The 21,079-nt window shown below is 52.4% G+C and overlaps 7 protein-coding genes across 7 annotated transcripts; 2 read left to right on the top strand and 5 right to left on the bottom strand.

Annotated features, from left to right (window-relative positions):
* Positions 1-1,883: 1,883 nt before the first annotated feature.
* On the bottom strand, positions 1,884-4,322 carry PV06_04015 (uncharacterized protein; the record flags this gene model as incomplete). The annotated part of the gene is made up of 7 exons (XM_016404853.1): positions 1,884-1,933; positions 1,992-2,486; positions 2,565-2,841; positions 2,901-3,429; positions 3,490-3,790; positions 3,873-4,027; positions 4,081-4,322. The coding sequence occupies 7 exons, from the start codon at positions 4,320-4,322 to the stop codon at positions 1,884-1,886; spliced, it is 2,049 nt and encodes a 682-aa protein (XP_016265858.1).
* A 3,636-nt stretch (positions 4,323-7,958) lies between these two features.
* PV06_04014 (uncharacterized protein) lies at positions 7,959-8,898 on the top strand (the record flags this gene model as incomplete). Its single annotated transcript, XM_016404852.1, has 1 exon — positions 7,959-8,898. The coding sequence occupies one exon, from the start codon at positions 7,959-7,961 to the stop codon at positions 8,769-8,771; it is 813 nt and encodes a 270-aa protein (XP_016265857.1). The 3' UTR covers positions 8,772-8,898.
* Positions 8,899-12,381: 3,483 nt separating this feature from the next.
* Positions 12,382-14,283, bottom strand: PV06_04013 (uncharacterized protein). The gene is made up of 3 exons (XM_016404851.1): positions 13,519-14,283; positions 13,320-13,458; positions 12,382-13,208 (listed from the first exon to the last, which is right to left on the bottom strand). Exons 1-3 carry the CDS (start codon positions 14,065-14,067, stop codon positions 12,697-12,699), a joined length of 1,200 nt encoding a protein of 399 aa, XP_016265856.1. The 5' UTR covers positions 14,068-14,283; the 3' UTR covers positions 12,382-12,696.
* A 648-nt stretch (positions 14,284-14,931) lies between these two features.
* On the top strand, positions 14,932-16,523 carry PV06_04012 (uncharacterized protein; the record flags this gene model as incomplete). The annotated part of the gene is made up of 4 exons (XM_016404850.1): positions 14,932-15,172; positions 15,244-15,465; positions 15,523-15,905; positions 15,969-16,523. 4 exons carry the CDS (start codon positions 14,932-14,934, stop codon positions 16,521-16,523), a joined length of 1,401 nt encoding a protein of 466 aa, XP_016265855.1.
* PV06_04011 (uncharacterized protein) lies at positions 15,958-19,566 on the bottom strand (the record flags this gene model as incomplete). The annotated part of the gene is made up of 2 exons (XM_016404849.1): positions 15,958-18,276; positions 18,349-19,566. 2 exons carry the CDS (start codon positions 19,564-19,566, stop codon positions 17,209-17,211), a joined length of 2,286 nt encoding a protein of 761 aa, XP_016265854.1. The 3' UTR covers positions 15,958-17,208.
* A 386-nt stretch (positions 19,567-19,952) lies between these two features.
* PV06_04010 (uncharacterized protein) lies at positions 19,953-20,600 on the bottom strand (the record flags this gene model as incomplete). Its single annotated transcript, XM_016404848.1, has 1 exon — positions 19,953-20,600. One exon carries the CDS (start codon positions 20,598-20,600, stop codon positions 19,953-19,955), a length of 648 nt encoding a protein of 215 aa, XP_016265853.1.
* A 123-nt stretch (positions 20,601-20,723) lies between these two features.
* PV06_04009 (uncharacterized protein) lies at positions 20,724-20,918 on the bottom strand (the record flags this gene model as incomplete). Its single annotated transcript, XM_016404847.1, has 1 exon — positions 20,724-20,918. One exon carries the CDS (start codon positions 20,916-20,918, stop codon positions 20,724-20,726), a length of 195 nt encoding a protein of 64 aa, XP_016265852.1.
* Between the last annotated feature and the right edge of the window lie 161 nt (positions 20,919-21,079).

Genomic DNA, 21,079 nt, shown 5'->3' with positions numbered 1-21,079 from the left:
AAGGTCTTGGACAGACTTCTCCTCCCAAGGCCCACGGACGATCCCAACGATCCTTTGGTCAGTACCCTTTTCTCTCTATTTCGGCAACGTCAAAAGACTGAAGTTTCCCCTGTAGACGTGGTCCCCACGGCGCAAAACCACAGCGGTCACCAGCGTGTGCTTTTTTGTCTTTCTGTCCAACTACATCACACTCAGCATATCACCCATCCTCATCTCGGTCATCGCGGAATTCGACGTTTCCCTGGACAAGGGGAGCTACTTGGTCACCTTCAACCTCCTCTTTTTAGGTCTGGGCAATTTGTTCTGGGTTCCACTGTCCGAAAAAATCGGGAAGAGGCCTGTCCTTCTGATGTGCTCCGGCCTCTTTTTTGTTTCGAGCATCTGGGCCGCCGTCGCCAAGTCCTGGGGTTCCCTCTTCGGCGCCCGCATCGTGCAAGGCTTCGCGGCCAGTTCCTGCGAGGCCCTGGGCCTCGCCGTCGTCGCGGACCTCTTCTTCCTCCACGAACGCGGCCTCTGGGTCGGCTTCTACTCGCTCATGTTCACCGTGGGATCGGCCCTGGGTGGCGTCTTCGCCGGACTCGTGGCGAGCGCGACCCCGAATTGGCGCTGGGTGTTTTGGAAGAACGTCATCCTCACGGGTTTCCTCTTCCTGACGGTCATCGTTTTTCAAGCAGAGACCAATTTCAAACGACCGGTCGAGAACGAGTCGGGCGAGGGATTGCCGTCTTCGGCTCTCGCGGCGATTCGTGCCCGGGCGGACGTTCGCTGGGTCGACTCACTCAGCGTCACTCGCGGGTACGATCGCAACGTGTCGATCTTGTGGTTGTGGTGGCGGCCCTGGCTCACTCTGCAATATCCGGCCGTCGTCTGGTGCTCGCTTGTCTACGGTGTCTGTCTGGGCTGGCTTATTCTCCAGATAAACACAAACTCTAGCGCGTTCCCGCAGCTTTACAGTTTCAGTCCGCAAGCCGTTGGAAACATCAATCTTTCGGTAAGTTCGTCCGATTGCTTGCCCCCTTGTCCCATTGGCACCAAGTGATAACCTCTCAATCAGTACCTCGTCGCAGCCTTGGTGGGCTCTGCCGCAGGAGGACCCTTTAGCGACTGGATCATCAAATTCATCACGAGGCGTCATGGAGGATTCTTCGTCCCCGAGTACAGACTGTGGTGCCTCATTCCGCCGTCGATCGTGGCGCCGGTCGGTTTGATGCTCTGGGGCTGCGGTCTCGAAGACCGGTTGAACCACATGGTACCGATCGTCGGTACGGCCATTACGTATGGCGTCCTCTGCGCCGTGCCCGCGGTCGCCATGACCTATGTGGTAGATAGCTATAGAGCCCTGGCCGGCGAGACCATGACGGTGTTGACGGCGTTCAAAAACACTTTTGCGTTTGGACTGAGCTTCGCCGTCTTTCCGTGGATTGCAAAGGATGGTTTTCTCAAGGTAAAGTTTTACTTACAGATTATGGATGTTGGCAACCCACCCCCTCAAAAAAATTGTACTGAATCTTTTTGTTTTGTCTAGGTATCTGGTTACAACTTGCTCATTGAAGGCTTGCTCTTCTCAACGACCATCCCTTTATACATCTATGGTGCACGCATTCGGCAATGGACGAATAACTTCAAGATTTGAATTGGTAGACAAAACTTGGCGGCGGTCGTGACCCATTTCCACCTTTCGGAATATCTTGCAAATATGTCGAGTATGCTTGGTCGACCCACTGCCAATCTTTGCAATATCTTGCATATGTTCTGATTATGCTTGGATATGTTTCGTGGCTAGTGTGGTGTGGTATACAAGGTCAATGGTCATCTTTCGATGCCGCGGGTTGACGTCGTGAAGGAACGAGCGTCGAATATCTCATAGTCTTATGTCCAAAGGATTATTTTCCTTTAGCCTGGCCTTCGTCGTTCAAAGTAAACATGATGTTCACTGTGGATCTTGGTAAGATTTCGACATTTTTGATGGGTTTCTTTCTACTAGACCATACCGCCCGTCGGACTCCATCCAGACGTCAGTATATCCTGGTGGTTATTCACTCCAGTGGGCAGCCTAGCACCGCCGCCGGAATCCTGGCCACTGGTACCACTGCCACTCAACATTTCAAGGTCAAAATAATCGAGATTGAACGGACTAGTGTCGAATTGCGACAAGTCGGGAACGTCTCCGTCCGGAAACAGGTCCAGCATCTGAGGATCGAGCAAGGGATGGAATATGTCGATGGTGTGGTTCGGGACAATGACGGCGGGTTGAGAATGAGATGCCCTTTGCGATTTTGTCACTCCTAGTGGCTCCTCATAGTGTTGCGGGTGCTGCTCTGGATTTGGATACATTGATGCGCTATTACTTGAGTGATTGTCAAGTGGTTCATGCAGAGTCAATAGAGGTGGATCATCCGCGACCTGACAAGTCACTTCATGGGGAGGAAGCCAACTGTCGTCTTCTGTATCGTTCGGAGTCTGTGGTATTGGGATCAGAGGAGGATCTACGGTGTCTTCAATTAGTCAATGTTCCAAGACGGAAGGTTTCTCGTCACTAAACCCAAGAAAATACTGCAACTTACTTTCATCGTCGGCAACATGATTCGAGGCCCGAGACTCGAGTCCGTTGCCGGCGCCGATGGAGTCTTGCTCAATTCCGATGGTTTCCAGCTGGCCTGGGCTGAGGTAACCATCGTTCTTGGAACGTAAGATCCGGTTGAACTCGAGGATGGACGCTTGAGCATGGGGAGCGTTCACTCTGAAGTTAGTCAGCTTGCGTGGATCAATGTGCTTTGGCTCGTCCTCCAAAACGACCGGGTTTTTCTTGTGCACATTGTACAAGCATCGGACGAAGACTTTCTATCAGAACAACAGACTTGTCAGCAAATCTTGCACTTGACTGCAAAGTTCCAACGTACCAAAACGGCCGAAAATTTCCAATCCTCGGCTGCTAGTCGGATCATCTCCATGTTGGCCTTCACATTGATGTGGGCTCTGTCCTTCACGACCGAGTTCGGACTCCACATGAATGGTATCTGGATGGCACATCCACAATAGGCGGCGTAGGCGACAAAACTAGGCATCGCGCAGACTCGGTCATAGTCAGACAGAACTGCACGAATCAGTTCTGAGGCGGCACAGGCATGCTCATAGGCGATTTGCGCGGAGAGTAGTCGGGCAGAAAGCCAAGTCTCATCACCATCTCCCCAGCAGAACAGCGGCACTATAGAAGCATGCAGTGCGCAGAGAGCTTGATGATAAACCATGTTGATCAGCATAACTCGCGGTATCTCATCATATGGTGTGTCCATGAGGTTAGATGGTGTCAGGCGAAACTCGGGAGGAAGTTGGAGCCACCAAATTGATAATTCTTCATCAAGGGCGTGAATTGCGGGCACTCTTGTTTTGAGCTCATCGGGGGTTTTGAAGAATGCTAGAACAAAATTCCTAAAACATGGTACAGGTGAGTACAAGATGTAGCCAACAGCGGTATTGATGCCAACATACCAGAGAGTCAATGCTCGAATAACCTCCATGTAAACTCCCCCATTACTCGTCTTTGAATTGAGAAATGCTGGAGCGGTGTCGGTTATTCCGCTCTTGAAGTCTTTCGACGGCCACGGAAGGGGTAGGTTGTCGATATCCGCAGTTTGTCGGACAATTGAAAAGTCTTCGCCATTATGGCAGTGCATCAAATAGAAAGTCCAGAACCGACGACGACGGATTTCACACTTGAGTGACTTTTGCGCACGCATTGTGTCTTCTCCAAGGCCTGTGATGGACATTAAGTTGAATGCCGTTCCTGAGCCTAGTCAGTCACAGGATATCAGCAAGGTCGTGGAATTTGATAAAACCTTTGTATAAGTAACAGGTCCTCCAAGCGCCTTGACTATGCCAGAAGAGGCCGAGAGTGAGAAAAGTGACGATGTTGTCTTCGTCAAGGTCCTCTACCTCTTGGAAAACAAGCTTGCCAGCACGTTGAGCCCATTCAATCATGAAGCCATGTTCTTTCAATGTAGCTTGACCACTGGCGTCTCGGTAGAATCTATATGGATAGTTCAGTATCTTCTTCCGATCTAGCCACTCACCAGGGCTTACTTTGCTCCCCATGCACAAACGCTTAGTACAATGTGTGGCCGAACAGTACCGGCAGCGAGTGATGCAAGAAATGAGGGCTTGTGGAGGAGAAGATGTGCATTGTAGACGTGATCAAAGTAGATGTCGACTAATGTGGGCACCAGTGTTGTCGGAATCCCGAGATATCCCTCCTGCGACACAGGTGGTCGGTTTATTCCGCTTGTAGAGATAGCGTTGATTGCGACTGGCGAGCTTTCTCCCATATTTTCTGGTTGACTTGGATAAGATCCTGTAGAAGGGCGCCTGGTTTCTGTCTTGCTTGAAGCATGGCGCGTTTTCGCGTTGTTGCGATGGTTTGAAGCAGTGTTGTAAACGCACGGGTGCTTCAGCCTCACACATCGTTTGCAGTTAGGACGCTCCCCGGTGCAACGGATCTAAGTAGCCATGGTTTAGCAGATAAATCTGGTACTTAGGCTCCCTTAATCCCACAGTGTTTACCAAAACGACAACTTGTGTTGCCTACCTTTTGACTCTTGCATGTCCCACATGCTTTCCTCGGTCGACCTGAACCGGTCAACATCGAGATACTCCGTCTTGAGATCAGGATGAAACCTCTTGCTGGTATGGGGAAGCCCGTGTTTGCAAGATCACAACAGGGAGAAAATGCATGAGAACGATGGAGAGCCGGGAGAATGTCGATTTGTTCTTACTGTAACACGGAAAATGGGGGACGGAAAACGATATTTGGGGAAAGAACGACGCTTTGCTTGGCACTGAAAGACACGGGGAAATCCATATAGGTGGACAGCATTTATCAAGGCTTACGACACATTCATTTTGGAAGAGGACGAGCTGCTAACTGTACACGAGTACCTGGGTATATAGCGAGTGACTACTGGCCCGCGCTGAAATATGCCTTGACGCTCAGTCCGAGCAAGAAGTCGTTCCAGCGATGAGGGTACGCCTTCTTCACCCTGTCATAGAGGACTTGCCAATTCTCAATTCCACTACCGTCCGAATGTTTGCTCTTGACTTCAGCCCCCAGACGTTCAAAGTCAAGGATGTACTTCCTCGTTGCATTGACTAGATATGCGCCGTCAATCTGGCTGGCTCTTTTATGCGAGGCGACAACCATCTTGGGCTTGAGTCCATCGACGACGTCTAGGGCGTCGAGCCAGAGTTTGCGTCTCTCCGCAGTGTTTGCTTCGACAAAGTACTGATGGCAGTCTCCGTACACGACATCCCCGCAGACGGCCAGATCAAGACTCGGAACGTGGAGAACCGTCGAATCCTCGTGGTCTGCAGATACATCGTAGGCCTTGAGTATGTGCCCGTCGAGGGTGAACTCGCTTTGTTTAATGACAATGCAGCTGAGGTAAAGCGGGGCAAGATCCAGCCTGGTGTCTTGCAGCCAAAATATGACATGAACAGGCACCACTTCTCAAGGTTCAGTTTGACTTCGATGCAGAAGATTACCTTCGAGTGCTTCTACGTGTGTCTAGCGAGCCATATCGAGTGGCGATAGAACGGCAACAGACACAATACAGCTCGGGTCAAAGCAACAAGTTCTTTGATTCCACATGAACAGAGAATCAATTGTCAGGTACCTTGAGACACAGCCTCACACCGCCGTACTCAATTACTTTGTCCACCTCATCCTCGAGTAAGCATCTTCACCATTGCGTCGTGTGCAGTGCGCAAATCTTCGGCCGGAACCTTCTTGGACCTGGCCATGACAGAATCGACAGAAGCTCGTAGTTCTTCGCGAAGTTTTGGCCAATCCACCTTTGTCAGTTTCCCTCCAGACTTGACCATCTCGCCGTTGATGAAGACAGTGTCGACGTCTGTACCATTTGCATATAGCACTAGTGCGCCGACCGGGTCCTGAGCCGGTACCAATTTGGGCGAATCACACCTGGTGAGGAGTAGATCTGCTCGTTTACCGGGCGTGACGCTTCCGATAACCTTTTCCAAGCCGACCGCTTTGGCACCACCCATGGTGGCTATTTCGAGGATTTCCGAACACAAGCGTGCGATCTTCATAGGAGCTCCAGGTCTGCTCTCGTGCTCGAGATGTCTTTGCGCCTGCAGTAGAAGCCGCATTTGAGCAAATATGTCCGCCGGTGCACTGCAGCACACGTCGACACCGAGAGATGCGGTCGCCCCGACATCCTTGGCCTTGAACGCGATCGGGTGACACATTCCCATCTGGAATTCGGTGTCGGGAGTGGAGGAAGTTCCGACGCCGTACTGACGGACATACTCGAGTTCATCGTCGCGTAGAGTGTTGCAGTGGCTGAGTACCAGGTCTGGGCCCAGCATCCTCTTCTCTCCAAGTTGGCGGGTTACGCAATTGCCGGGGTCCCATCGGCCAAAACTGATGTGGCCAGTGATGATGGCAGCTCCCATCGCTCGTGCCTCGCGGATTTCATGAACAAGCCGATCGATGGGTGTCCAATCAGGCTCGGACAGTGCGAAGCCGAACCGAACAAGTTCGTGAGGGCCGTTCGACTGAAAATGCTCTTTGCGAACGCGTTTGGCGTCTTGCAGTCTCCAATCTGGAGTCTTTTCCTCCCGCTCCTTGTCCATGCAAGATCCAGGCCATGCTGGGTTCTGATACATGGCGTAACAAAAGGTCGCGCGTATCCCGGAGTCCTTCAATCCTTTCAAAGCGGCGTCGGCATGCTCAGGAGAGTTCATGATGTGCGAATGATCCAGCAGATAGGTGATTCCGTTATCAATGGAGGCCAACGCTCCGCAATAATTTCCCAAGTACGCATCATGAACATCATAGGACGCTCCGTAGATTTGTCTCAAGTTCAGAATGTAGTCGGACAACACATAGTCCGCGCCGATGCCCGTTAGCTGTGTCTGCCAGGTGTGTCGATGGGTATCGATGAAACCTGGAGACACAATTGCATTTGTGCCATCGATGACGGTATGTTCCCTTGTATGCTGTAGATTTGGACCGACAGCTGCAATGATTCCATCTTCGATCAAGACATCGCAATTGGGTACGTTGCCAATGTCCTTGTCTACCGAGACTACGGTAGCATTTTTGATGATGTGCTTGGACGCCATACCGCTTGCTGTACTCTTGAGGAAACGGACTGTACCTGGATCGTTCGGAATACCTTGCCGCTGATCAAATACGACGAGCCAACAGGAAGATATAGGTGTTCCTCCGTCTATATGAAACCCCAGCTTCACAAGGTGCCCCGACTGTGGGGTGCGTGGCCGTGCGTGTTATGGTGGGGACACGGAAAATCATGCTATTGGTCAGTCTCTCGAGCTGCTTCGAGCCACCTGGAGTTCGGGAACATTTGTTGCACCTTTTTTCCCCTTCTTCAAGGCAGAGAATCAACGAGGTACGAGTACCTATCGAACAGTATCCAAGTTTCCGACGGACACTAACGAGTCGATGTTATGCAGAAGCCATGATGGATATGTTCCCACAACTAGCACCTCCCTTCCCCCTCGCGTAATCTTCAGTAATGACCCCCTTTTCCGTTTATGCCGATTGTTAATGCGCATTGAAAGCATACTTCTGGGCTTCTACCGATAACGTATTCCCTATGAACGAGCCATTGGAACCTATTAAAGTCAGAAATAAGCGCGGATATTCAGACGCTTCTACAGAACTCGCTGGCTTACTAATAGTCAGAATATGGGTAATAAATATTCTACATCTGCATAGCACCACAGATCAAGAACACAGTACAAGAGCTTCATAAGCTTTGTCTCTGCGATATCCTCGTTTAGAATACTAAATCAGACATCGAGATTGACTGTTCTTTAGATTTACATTCCAGCAACAGTACTTGAACGCCGATCAGACTCACAGCTATAGTACTGAACCAAATCAACTACGGTGTTCCAATAGTTGAGATCTTGTCATCATGGCAGCTGATCTCTTGCTTTGGGACCACCCAGTGAGCTGTTACGCACAAAAGGTCAGGATTGCTCTTCGGGAGAAGGGCATTCCATTCAACTTCGCAACGCCGAAAGGTGCAGGCACAGGAGACCTTGCGAACATGGATCCTGCGTTCGCCAAAAACAATCACCGCGTCGAAGTGCCGACGCTTGTCGACGGCGATCTGACCATCTTTGACTCAACCATCATACTTGAGTATCTTGAGGACAAGTATCCTGACAAACCACTTCGTCCAGCCGATCCCGCAGCACGAGCAAGAGCGCGCATGATTGAGGATGTGTGCGACTCACAATACGAGGCGATAAACTGGGGTATGGGAGAGGTACACGGATACAAACGGGCTGAAGGAGAACTGGCCAGGAAGATGACGGACGAAGCCAAGCAACAGGCTGGGGAAGTGCAGAAATGGCTCACAGAGCAGCTTGGTGACGCAGAGTGGTTTGGGGGAGTCAGCCTCGGATGGGCAGACGTGTGCGTGTGGCCATTTGTGAATCGTTCGACATCATACGGTATGGAGCCTGCAGCAGATAGTGCCCTCGGGAAATGGTACGAGAGGGCGAAACAACGTCCATCCGTGAAGTCGGTGCACGAGGAGTTCGTTACAGCTACCGCCACGTTTTCCTCGGCGGCTGCTGAGGCAATCGCGAAAGGATTGATGAGGCGTGAGTACCGCGATCATCGACTGGAATGGATGATCAAGTCTGGCGGAATAGGTGTCGTTAAGGAAGGGCTGGAAAAGAACACAATCCGCTTTTCCTGGCCATGTGCAAGAGAATGATCACCTATCAGGAAGGTCTAGATGCCACGGCACGGCCATGCTGCGGTGTCTTGAAGCATGTAACATACTCAGACAAGTTGCGGCGGTAATCGTTGAAGCTATGATCTTTGCCTGTATGCGGTTCGGGATGTGCCACATCCGAAAAGGCCAAACGAGATTCCCTGAAATCGAGCGGACGTCCTTGTGAGGTTTCTGTGAAGAAGCGAGAATCACCCATCAAGAGCTCTTTTGCGTTGGCCGTAGATAGCCAAATTTCTCTCTATGAGTATCAATTTCCCAAGGTAATCATTGCATGTAACGAAGTACAACACGAGTGCTCAATGTTGGATAATTCTATCACCCAAGCTGACGAGGCTGACGAGGCTCCGCTTGAACCTCGGGCGTTTCGGCGAAACGCTTGAGTGTGTTTAATTAATATGTCGAGCTGTGATCGCCCCTGAAAGACCCTGGCAATCTCCATAGCTCTAAAGAGGGACCAGAGCTTGTCACTCGTCCGACATTTATTGTATCTGATTTGTGTTTGACCACACTTTCCTCGCTCCCTTTATTCACCCTCAACATGCTTTCTTGATCTTTGCGACGTCAGGTCTGAGAATCATGGCAAGCGCCCTCATTAACGATGTGCTGTATGGAGTACATATCCTGAAAAAGGCTCGCGCTTGGCTTGCAGGCTTAAGGAAATATGCTATCCTTTCCCAGTCCGGGCAGTCATCCGATCTCCCGTTGCTCGCCAAGTTCTTGGACTCTTGAGACGAGATCTGCATGGTGTTACAACACATAGCAAGCTTCAAGCTGGAACAATATCATCATCGAACGCTCCAGAGCAATGTCTAGGTGTCAAAACGAGCCCGGACATGGCCCACGTGGCCGGTTAAAATCGTTTCACGGAGGTGGTGTATGGTTCAACTCCATACAGCTCCGTACAAATGTAAACACCGAACTCGCCAACATCGACGCCATCTTTGAGCTTCGCATTCTTCTTTCTGACACACTCTCCACCAGGAAAATATCTCTCACGACTACTTGATGGCGTGTCCCGGACAAAGATCGTGAAGAATCGAGGCAAAGGACCCCTAGATCGATCAAACCCACCCTCGACTCCTCCTAGATCTAGTTGCGGCATCGGGACACTCGACCGTCTTCCGCAAGTGCAGCAATTTGAGGCAGCAAGTGCAACATCTTGCTCGAAGCTTGTTCCATGAGACATGCTTGTCTGTGATCAGGCCATGTTGCCGGCATCATCATTGCCAGACGGTTTCGTCTTTTAAAAGGGATTTGAAATCTGCTCTTTCTGCTGACCCAAGTTTTTTTTTCCCATCAATCTTCACCACTTTTTCTCTATTTCAAGCCATTCGTTCTCACTACCGGTTCTGCGAACCTTTTTTCGTTCTTTCCTGCGAAGCTAGTCTTCGTTTGCATTCTTTAGGCAGGCCCTACATTCGGCATTATACTCGACTCTACGACTCCATCATCATCCTCTGAGGCAGATTTTCACGATATCCACGTGTCCACGAGAGGAAAAGAACCACATCATGAAGTACGAAATCGCCGCTCTCGCGCTCACATTGGGCTTTTCTACTGCCAGCCCAGTCCATCAACACAAAGCGCGTGAAGTTCCTCAGGAGCACTCGCACAATGTATTCCTCGACCTGGTCCGGACGTCACTCCAGATCAACAACCCTCTCAAGATCCAAGATCCCGTCTTTGGCCTTTTAGGTGACGCAGCAGCCAAAGCGGGTGCCGGCGATGTCACTGACTTGGCCTGTCTACAACAACAAACCGCGGATACGGCCTTCACCAACGCCAAAGCAGCAGGCGATCTAGGAGGCATGGCCGCTGCGCTTGTCTACCGAGCAGTCGAACGGAACACTGCCAAAGTGGGCCAAACCAGCGCCATCTGCACCCAGACTGCTGCGAACCCCGAGATCGCAGCCATCACGCAGCACCAGGACCCTGCCTCGAACGGTGCCGCCGATGTCAACAAGGGCATTACCATCGCTCTAGCCCAGCAACTGGCTGGCATCGGTGCCGACCCTCTCCTGGCTCTCGAAAGCGGCACATTCGCTCCAGGCAATCTCAACGACAATACCGGAGCAGGTAACAGTTGTGACACGGCAAATGATGAACCAGGTTGCATCTTTAGCCAGAAGCTCCTTGTCTTGGACGCCACACCCGACGAGATCAGCTCAGCTGTCGCCAGCATCAAACCTACCTTTACTGGAACGGGGGGTATCAGTGCAACCGACATCGACTTTGCTGGTCTCTCCGTTGCCGCTGCTACTGCTGCCGTCTCCGTCGGGAGCACCGCGACTGCTGCCGCTGCTGCCGCTGCCGCCGCTGGTGGCGCCACAGCCACCGACGAGTGCACAGTCGAGGAGGCCAGTACGAAAACGGCAGCAGCAGCCGCTGGCGGAGCTGCTTCAGCGTCCTGCACCGTCATCACAACCACAATGGCAGCCGCCAACGTTGGAGCATCCACGGTGGCGGCGGCCGTCGCCCCCGCAGCAACAGGTGGTGCGACCGGCACAAACGTGCAGACCTTTACCGGTTCGTTGGGAGGACCTCCACCGCCGGTCATTTCCACCGCCGGTGCCGCACGCGCCTTTTCCGTCAACGGCGACACGTTCATCAATATCGGCGCCGCCCTCCAGCGTTCTTGCTCCGTCCAGCACAACGCCTGCGCCGGCGCCGCCAACTCCGGTTCCCTGTCCGGCGGCGTCGGGCAGTGTGAGACCCAAGAACAAGAATGCAATGCGGCGGGTGGAGTGGCGAACAAGCTGAAACGAGCCGCCGCCGCCGGCGACTTTGGCACCTGTTCCGACCCTTCCATCCTGTTCGAGAACGGTCTCGACGGCCGAAACACCGCCGCCTTCATCGCCGCCGATCAAACCGACTTCAATCACGGGTCCGCCCTGAACATTGGTGTCATTGCCGGCTTCATCTGTCAGCGTCTCGGGTCTCCCTGCAGCGCTCCCGCCGAAGTCCAGGCCTCGTGCACCAGTGCTTCTGCTGCCGCCGTGGCCACGACTCAGAACCAAGCCGCTGCTGATGTCTTTAACAGCATCCTCGGTGCCAACGGTGGTTCTGGTGGTGCCGGTGCTGGAGGAGTTACTACCGCTGCTGCCGCGGTTGCCACTGCTGCTGGTGGTGGCAAAAACATCGTCATGACCATCACGTCTTGTGCTTGAGAGCTGTGAAACTTTTGTACGAGTATGACCAGGAAACTGAATGGAAAACTTTGTCTGCCCCGTAGCTGCATATGACTAGCAATACGCCCGAGCTCATAGAGCAACATTGGTTTCCCCCCCCCCCCCTCTTTCGTGTGCATACTTGTAGAGGACACGCATGCTTCCTCGTTTGTTTGGTGAGAGCAGGGGCTTTTGTGGTGTATGGGCAACACTCCTTTTGTTTTCCCTTTCCTGAATGTATTATTCGCACAGTGTTACGCTATGTGTAGTGCCCGCTGGGACCTCTAAGAAAATTTGCGGGCGCGCTGAGTGATCCTCTCCTTTGGTGGCTTTACCGATTCTTTCAACCCTTTTCACCGTCCCACTCATTACGAGAGAAACCGTCGCAAAACGGCGGTGATGGTTTTACGTTGTTCAAATAGCCCCGTTCCAGTAACAGACGTAATTGTACAAATCTCTCGAGTTCATATCGTGCGGCTCGAGAATAGTGTCATCCTCGGGAACAGCATAGCTGCCCCCTAGGTAACCATAGGTTCAGCCCTAATGATATTTAGAACCGAAACCCCCCCAATATATACAAAGTACCACGGTCTGCAATTGAAAGCTGCTAGTAACATTCTGCAGAATCAACCGAGGGAGCGAAGAGAGTCAATCAAAGCTGTCCTTTTACGCGTCATTCTTTCCATCATCAGCCCTGGCTACTATTATTTGGTCTCAATTCGGTCGTTCTGACCGTCTCACTCATCGGCAGCAATGCCCATCTGCCGCGTGTCCCATCCATTCTCCTCGAGATACGAGCGGAAGGCCATGTCCTCGTCCGCGATGGTCGTCTGTCCTATTTCCGGCAAGCAAAACCACACCAAGACACAGCTGAAGACGCACAAGCTGCTCGCGACCCAGAAGGGATCCTGGGCAGCACGGTCCCCCGAGGGTCCCCCAGGAGCGTTCCGTTCCATGATTGGAAAGACGTAGCTACCCACGAAGGCGCCGGTCTTGCCCAGGGCGCCTGCGAGGCCGTAGTATCTGCCCCGTATGGCCGTCGCAGAAGTCTTGGAGGCGACGATACCGATGTTGTCGCCTGGACCCAGCTCACCCAAGGACAGGAAAATCCCATACACAACGGCAAACCCGGCGATATGCTGCGGCTGTGCGAGCGGCACATAGCAGCCAGCCATGATAAACCCTACAATGGCTTGAGCGCCGAGGCCCAGGACGAGAGCCCTTCGAGCTCCAACCATGTCGGAGAGAACTGTGTTGCATGATCGCAAAAAAGTCAGCTCATTGTCGCTAAAGAAAACAGGATTCAGAGGCCCTGCCAAACGACTTGCAGCCTTGCAAGACTTTATAAAAGGCGACATACAAGCTCCCAGGATGGCTCCGGGGATATAGAAAAGGTTGATCACCGTGTTCCAGCCAAAGCTTTTCCATAGTGGCGCGGAGTCTCCCAAGATGACCGTTAGAATAGTACTCGAGTAGATCGCGAAGGCGTAGGACGAAAACTGTCGCGTCTTGTTCAGAAAGTCATCCTCGGGATATTATGAGCCGTAGCCTGTACGTACATTGTACATGAACCATAGTGAGGAGACCACCAACCAACGTTTCCAATAGCGCTTCACGACCAAGGACCAGGGCACCGAGGCTCCTCCCTTGATGGTCTGGTATTTGTACTCTTCGGGCTCTTGCAGTTTGGTGCGCAGATACAGCAAGCTCAATGGGGGAAGAACCCCAAACCCCAGAGCCAGACGCCAGGCAAGCCGCAGATGCCGTTCCGAGCAGATACACACGCAGACAAAGGGTACGAACGCGCCGATGACGAATCCGAGATCGATCTGCACATTGGTGAAGAGGATGAACCATCGGTGCCGGTGGCCATGCTTCAATTCGCCCGTGGCTTCTGCGGCGGCGACGGATCCGGCTGGATATTCGCCGCCAATGCCCACGCCCAGAAAGAAACGATATACCGTCAGTGCGACGAACAACCCCGAGATGCTGCCTTGGTATCCGTAGGCACCCGTACAGAGTGTGGCTGTGACGATGAGGATCCCAGTCGAGGCAAGTAGCGCATTCTTGCGTGAGAAGTAGTCAGAACAGTAGCCAAAGATGAGCATGCCGAGCACTGTCCCTGCAAACGTGATGGAAGACACATTCTGCTGGGCGGCACTGTTGGCATATTCTTTCGGATAGCTTGCGGCGGAGAGCTGGTGTCAGGACAAGCTTTTCGAAGCATTCAGTAGTTTGTCTTGTCTTACATGATTGCCAGCATTGTGCTGACCGATCCAATTACCTTGTTGTAGATGAGGTTAGTATGGGAGCCCAGGTTTCCCTTTTTGACTGGTCGGTTGTGGGTATGATGTACATACATTGTTCAGATAGCCATCAGAGAACAAGCCTGCCCCGGCAGCCAAGACTGGCCAAGTCCGCTCCCACCTGCCTTTGGTGACGGTGGTACCTTCCGCTGCGGACTGCATACGTACCGTGTCACTTGCACCAACCATCCCGATATCATCCTTGGCGATTTCTTTGCCTTGGGACTCTAGACTTGTCGCCATGATGAACGGTTACTCCACGAGCACTCGTAGACTGTTCAAGCACCAGGGCGATCCTGAGACCGCGCCTCGGGGGCGAAGACGAATCTTCATTTTGAAGTTCTTGCGGGATGGCTGACTATCTTTGTGGAAAGCTTTAACGAGCCGCTTGAGAAACAGTGTCTATCCTCAAAGTCAAAGCTATTGACCAATAAGGCCCCTCGGGTCGATAGATCAAATCGAATTCGGCAGCCAGTAGCGACACCGGCTCTGCTCCAATCATTCTCCGATGCCCACCATCCTCTGTGGACAATGTCGAACAGTCGCGTTTAGACTGCATGATGAGGCAGTCGAACATTCTATCAACCTGCTGGCTCCAGTGCACCTGGTCAACTTTGCCTTGATAGATACCAAACTCCGACGCAGGACCATTGTCTGCTACCCTCGATGGCATCCGAGAAGACTCGTGCATCATCCTCCGCTGGGAGTGAGACCGAGGCAATGGTGCCAGCAATGCGTTGGCGGCGAATAGCTCTTCTCGCTGTTGTCCTGACACTTGCTCTGGCTTTCAAGCAGAAAGGGCTTGATCGGGCGAGTCTACAGTCGACCATAATGCCTCTCATACCGTCATCACTTCTGACAATTGACCAACGAGTTGACAAAATCATGGCTCGGACTCCAATGATGGGTAAGCACGCTCCAGTCCCGCGCCCCCGCGCCAGGTTCATGGAGGATACTCAACTCAAGTCCACTCACTAGACGGTCACATCGACCTCGCTGAGCGACTTCGCTCCGTCTATTCGAATCATATCTACCACCCCGACTTCAGATCAAAATTCGAACATGGCGGCTCGATCGGTTACATTGACCATCTCGATATTGCGCGTATGAGAAAGGGCAGACAGGGTGGGTTTTTCTGGAGTTGCTGGGTGGATTGCCCCTCCAACAGGCTGGATTTCTCTAACGAGGTCTATGCTCCTGGTATGTTCAGTCTGCTGCGCCCCCGGCCCATGTCTCTGTCTTATAACGTTGCGTCAGTCGTCGTGGAAACTTTGTCACAGCTCGATGTGATCCATCGTTTGCAGGCCACCTTCCCGGACGTCTTCTCTCCAGCCATTCTAGACAGTGTTTCCGCCTTGGCCGCATTCCAGCGCAAAGGCAAAGTCCTGTCTCCTATCGGAATAGAGGGCCTTCATATGATAGGCCGAAATGCCTCAACACTGCGGCTCTACCACAAATTAGGTGCAAAATACGCCACTTTGACCTGGAACTGCCACAATGCCGTGGCCGACGCTGCGCAAGTCACCGTCTTGGACGACTCACTTGATCCAGAAGCAGCCCGCCCAGCCAGTCCTCACTGGGGTGGACTGAGTCCCTTCGGAACCAAGATCATTCGCGAGATGAACCGGCTGGGCATGATTGTGAGCATCATCATACCTACGAGAATTTTTCCAGAAGAACGTAGAGCACTGACTTGTGCCCAGGTTGACCTTTCGCACACACACCCAAAGACCATGCATGACGTCCTCGCAGGAAACCAGACCAAATCATTTCCAGGCTCCGAAGCACCCGTTATCTTCTCACATTCCTCTGCATACGCTCTGTGTCCTCACCCGCGTAACGTGCCAGACCAGATTTTGCCCTTGGTCAAGGGAACGGACTCGGTCATCATGGTCACGTTTGTGCCCCAGTTTATCTCGTGCGTCAACTCCACCACCCCAGGGAATTTGCCGACCTTCCATCCGGCCAATTCCACGCTGGAATTCGTCGTGGAGCATGTCATGTACCTGGGCAACAAGATTGGTTTTGAGCATGTGGGAATTGGGAGTGACTTTGACGGTATCCCAGAGACACCTAGGGGTCTCGAAGATGTAAGTAAATTCCCAGATCTAGTCCGGGAGCTGCTCAGACGAGGCCTCGATGATGCCCAAGTCGAGGGCGTCATTGGCGGAAATGTGTTGAGGGTCTGGAAGAGAGTGGAAGAAGTCAGCGCCGAAATGAAGGCAAGGGGCGATCTGCCACTGGAAGACGAGATATGACTGCGATGACTATTCCTTCACGAAATAAAGCTGTGAAGCATTAATTAATGCTCTTTTTGTGTGCCGAGGGCACGTGTGTTGACGAACGCTCTCCCATTGTTGTGCGCAAAGTGACAGCCTTCGCTTCGCCTTCTGCAAGATGCCTGCACTCGTTCGCCCGAGACATTGTAAAGGCTGATTCCGTGCCGCTAGATTGAGCAAGTGCTGATGACCTAGCGACCTGAAATGGGGAGCAATCCATAATCCCAGTCTCGACGCGCCGGATACCAGATCAGTGATTGATTGACTGCAAACAGCCTTCTTGAAGAGACCATCTATTGCCCACGTTCCTAGCTGAAGACCTGACCTTTATGGACTTGGCTTGGTAGAATCTATCTCTGTTCTGGTCTCACATGAAGACAAGGACAATATCCATGTGTGTTGTCGGTGCAGGTGTGTCATCGGCCTCTCCTTTGCCCTGCGCCTCGCCTGAGATGGCCATTGAGTTATGATTCTGGCCACCTACATGGTGATGAAGGACTGGACTGATGCAGTACCTGGTAATAGTACACAGTGCCTCCCGTGATGGGAAAAAAGGCCCGCAAGCTTGCCGCGCCTCTTGTCTGCCGACTGTTCGTGCTACCATGGCTCCAGGGCTGCCACGAGGCTTTCTACGCATGCCAGGAGGGACTCATGGAGCGGCCATTCATGAACACACCAATGGGGCCTGCTTTTCTCGCAACACGTCCATCCAGTTGGCCTTGTTCCTGTCCGACGAGCCCAGCTTTGTTTGTCGGATCTCTGTGGCGATTTCTGCCGCTCGATCGAAGTTCCTGAGACCGAAGCGGTCGCCACAACTTTTGAGCCAGTCTATCAATTCCCGGAAGTCCTTGTCATCATTTGCTTCGACGGCGGCAATGAAACCCGGCCAGACGAGACTGCTTGACGCGATGGCGTGTGTGGTTTTGTAAATTTCGCACGCGAGAAGGTGCTCCTTGACTCGTTTGACGAAAGGCTGGAGAACAAACGGATTCACTTCACGCACCTGTCGATAGAAGTAGATGAGTAGGGCCGAGTGTACGGCCAACGCCATATGGCTCACATGTCCTTCCTTGACACCTGTCGCATCTGCACAGGGCTGCCTTTGGTCTCTCATGCCACCGATGTTGAGATCGTCGGGAAGCGACGTGGAACTCCAAGTCGAAGCCCATTGATCAGCCGATACCCGCCGTCGAGAATCGGCCTCGCCAAGGCGGTCGCTTTTGCCCTCCCAATTGCACAGGGCATCCTCTATGATGGCGACCCTTGTTTGGATCTCATGGAATTGTGACGCGCTTGCCAATGGGCAGAATTCTTTAAAATGACGGATTTGCTGTGAAAGATAGCTAACATGAGACATGAGGACGAACAAGGATTCGGGAATGCCATATACCAAGCGAAAAGCCGAGCCGCCGTCGCCCTCGGGCTCTCCTTCAGCAAGATTATGCCACAGATCTGCAGGTGGAATTGTCTGACCTATAGATTCCGACTCTGCGGTATGTAGCCCGAAAGATGGGTAACGCATCGAGCTTTCGCGTTTTGCGTCTGGAGAAGGCAACTGCATTGATTTCGGGTACGGAAATGTGCTATCTTCGATGACTCGGAGGAAGACAAAAGTACTGTGCAGGGTTCGGACTTTTCGAGACTTGTTCGCTTTTGGCAGGCCACGGCGTCGCACGATGTCTTGTGCTCGAAGCAGATAGGAGCGAGCATCTTCCATGTTGCCGCTTGTAATCTTAAAAGAACCGGTAAGCAAACATTATTCCATCAAAATGGTCTGGTGGCTGGACGGCCGATGGAGGCTTACGCAAACGGTGACCATGGTCAGTATAGCCATCAAAACGTCCTTGTACTTGACCTTGGTCGCTCGGTCATGCCCTCCGTCCAAACCCTTCCGTAGCTCTGACGCTGCTTGGCTGTAGTGAGAGTTGCCGACTGTCCACCAGTAGCCCTTCTCTTTGGCCTTTGCAGTCGTCCGATCGAGATGGAATGAGCTCAGTGCCAGGACGGCGTAGAACAGAGCGATCTGGAAGTGGTTTGGGCATTTCCAGATAACGAGCTCTCCAAACGTCTTCAACACGCTTGGAAGATGAAGGATACGCCACGGCGACTTTTTATTCTGGATTAAAGAGACCACGTCCACGTACTGGCCGGCGAAATGGTCTAGGAGGAATTTGACATCAAGCGGTACTTTCATCTCGAAGTCATCCGGAGGAGGTACTTGGTGTTGCAGAGGTAGTCGAGTCATGTATGGGAGTGAAAAGTCCAGCTCGTTGGAACTCAAGATGTTGGAGTCCACAGGCTGCCAGGCAGGGGTGCAAGAGTCTGATGGGAGCTCATACTCGATGAAATCAGGGAGGGCAGTCTCGAACTGACTGTCGGTCGATGCGTGCATTTCAAGGTCAAAGAAACCCAAGAAGGGAGAGACTTTTTCGTCAGGGGCTATTACGAAGTCGGCGTCGAGATCATGTATGGTGCCGAGGAAAGATGATGATGATGATTTTGGATCCGAAGGTCCGTGGCGGAAAACGCCCAGCGGCCCTTGCGAGATGGTCTCTCCATCGACAGGGCATTGCTCTTCAAGGATATCGAGTATGGATCCGAGGTTGAGTCCGGACAATGGCTTTGTGATTTGGGAAATCATTCGTTGCCGTTCAAAGTCTGCACCACGAAATGTGAGAACAGCCCTGCTGGTATTTTGAGGGGGGGGGGGGTATAGCTTCCCTCCAAACAGCATTCGTCTGCTCTCCTTCGAGGCCTCTGCATTGCTGGCTCGTGATTCAGATGGGGAAGACAGATCATCGCTTGAACCTGAGATTAACGGGGTAATGAAAAGGATTCGAGGCTCGAATCCTTGACACGGGAGCTGAAGGCGCCGGCATACACCACAAGCTGGACGAACATCATCGCATTTGACTCTTCTCCTCCGGCACGTGAGACAGCCAGTCAGGGATCGATGGCGCATGTATCCGGAAAAATGAACACCGCGAGGAGTATCTGGAGCCTCGGAAAGTTCAGTGGACATGCCCGGCGAAGGGAGAAATGCTTACGACTCTCGGTGCCGCTGTGCGGGTAAGCAGCTCGACCTTGAAGAACTGCAATCGAAGCCGTAGCTTTGAGTTGAGAGAGACCGGAGTCAATTCGCACTCTTATCTACAAGTTCGCTGGCAGCTAAACTACCATGGATTGGGGAAAGCCTACGGAGTACAGCAGAACCGGGGAAGAGCCACTTTAGGGACAATCGGTAAAAAGCAGAGATCAAATCATCATTGCCCCTTCTTAAATAGACAGTTTCATTATATGCGTACTCTACAAAACACAATTAAACCAGTAGTATATAACTCATATTACTCGAGCGATGTTATGATAGCAATTCTAGGTCAGGTCGCGGCGAGTTCTCTAGACTTGGGCCTAGCATGGTCGGGACCTTGAAACTCCCCGATCTAATTCGCGCGTACCTTTGGTGTCGCCACTCGCGTACGCCTTCTTGACACCAGCATCGAGGAGTAGTCTTTCCAGTTCCGCCCGATCATTCCCCTCAAGCAGCGAGAAAGGTGTGCGCATTGGCCCAGCTGATGTTCCAATCAACTGCATACCCGTCTTCACAGCCGCGGCGTAATTGCTCGACTCGAACAGCTCGCAGAGCGGTCGAATCTTTGTCCACATTTCGCGAGCACACTCGAAGTCCCTTTGAACAGCAACTACATTCCAAAATTCCATAGCGAGCTCTGGAATCACGTTTGCCAGGCCCCAGACGATGCCCTGGGCTCCAGCAGCCAGACCATAGAACATGAGCGTGTCATTACCCACGAAAGTGGTGATGGTTGCGCCATGGTCCCAAAGCATCTCACTCAATCCAACTGCATCGTCTGCGGTGTACTTGACGTACTGCACGCCGCGCTCGGTGAGGGTGGAAATTTGTCCAGGTGTGAGTATCGTGCCACTGGCGGCAGGGTTGTGGTAGTACATCAATGGCAACCCGCTTCGTTCGCGAAGCCGCTCGAGAAAGTCGCCGAGCTGAGAGACGTTGAGCGCGTCGTAGAATGGGGGAAGAAGCATTAAGCTAGTTGCTCCTGTTTGGGCGGCATGTTCGGCGAGATCTAGCGAATCTCGAAGGGACAGGGATCCAACACCCGTGACCACTGGGACTCGACCAGCAGCAAATTTCACACAGAGTTCAGTTCAGTGTTTGCGCTCTGGTAGCGTCAGGGTAGTGAACTCTCCGGTGCTTCCACCAGGGACCAAGCCATGGATTCCAGCATTGAGAAGGTAATTGATATGATTTCTGAGCAATGGTTCGTCAATCTCGTCTCCATCCGCCGTAAGAGGAGTTGGAAGAGCGACGTAGACACCTCGTAAATGATGGTCAAAGCCCATGACAATCACAAGTCTTTGATACAGCCTTGGACTCGGTCAGTAGTGTAGGCAAGCGTTCATGGTTTAGGCAAATGCGACAGATCTGTTGGACAATATCCTGCCAAAAAGGCCAGACACCTCCTCAGAGTATAGCGATGGGAGGAGAACCGGAGCCCGCGACG

Source organism: Exophiala oligosperma (assembly GCF_000835515.1).
Source record: "Exophiala oligosperma strain CBS 72588 unplaced genomic scaffold supercont1.3, whole genome shotgun sequence".
NCBI lineage: Eukaryota > Fungi > Ascomycota > Eurotiomycetes > Chaetothyriales > Herpotrichiellaceae > Exophiala > Exophiala oligosperma.
The sequence above is the reverse complement of the archived record's forward strand: the minus strand, read 5'-3'. Positions and strand labels throughout refer to the sequence as shown.

Coding starts and splice junctions, on each gene's coding strand:
- PV06_04013 (XM_016404851.1), bottom strand. CDS start 14,067: ATGCTCATCTTTGGCTACTGTTCTGACTACTTCTCACGCAAGAATGCG. Junction 13,459..13,518: donor CACTATGGTTCATGTACAAT/GTACGTACAGGC, acceptor AAGACGCGACAG/TTTTCGTCCTACGCCTTCGC. Junction 13,209..13,319: donor CGGAGCCATCCTGGGAGCTT/GTATGTCGCCTT, acceptor CATGCAACACAG/TTCTCTCCGACATGGTTGGA.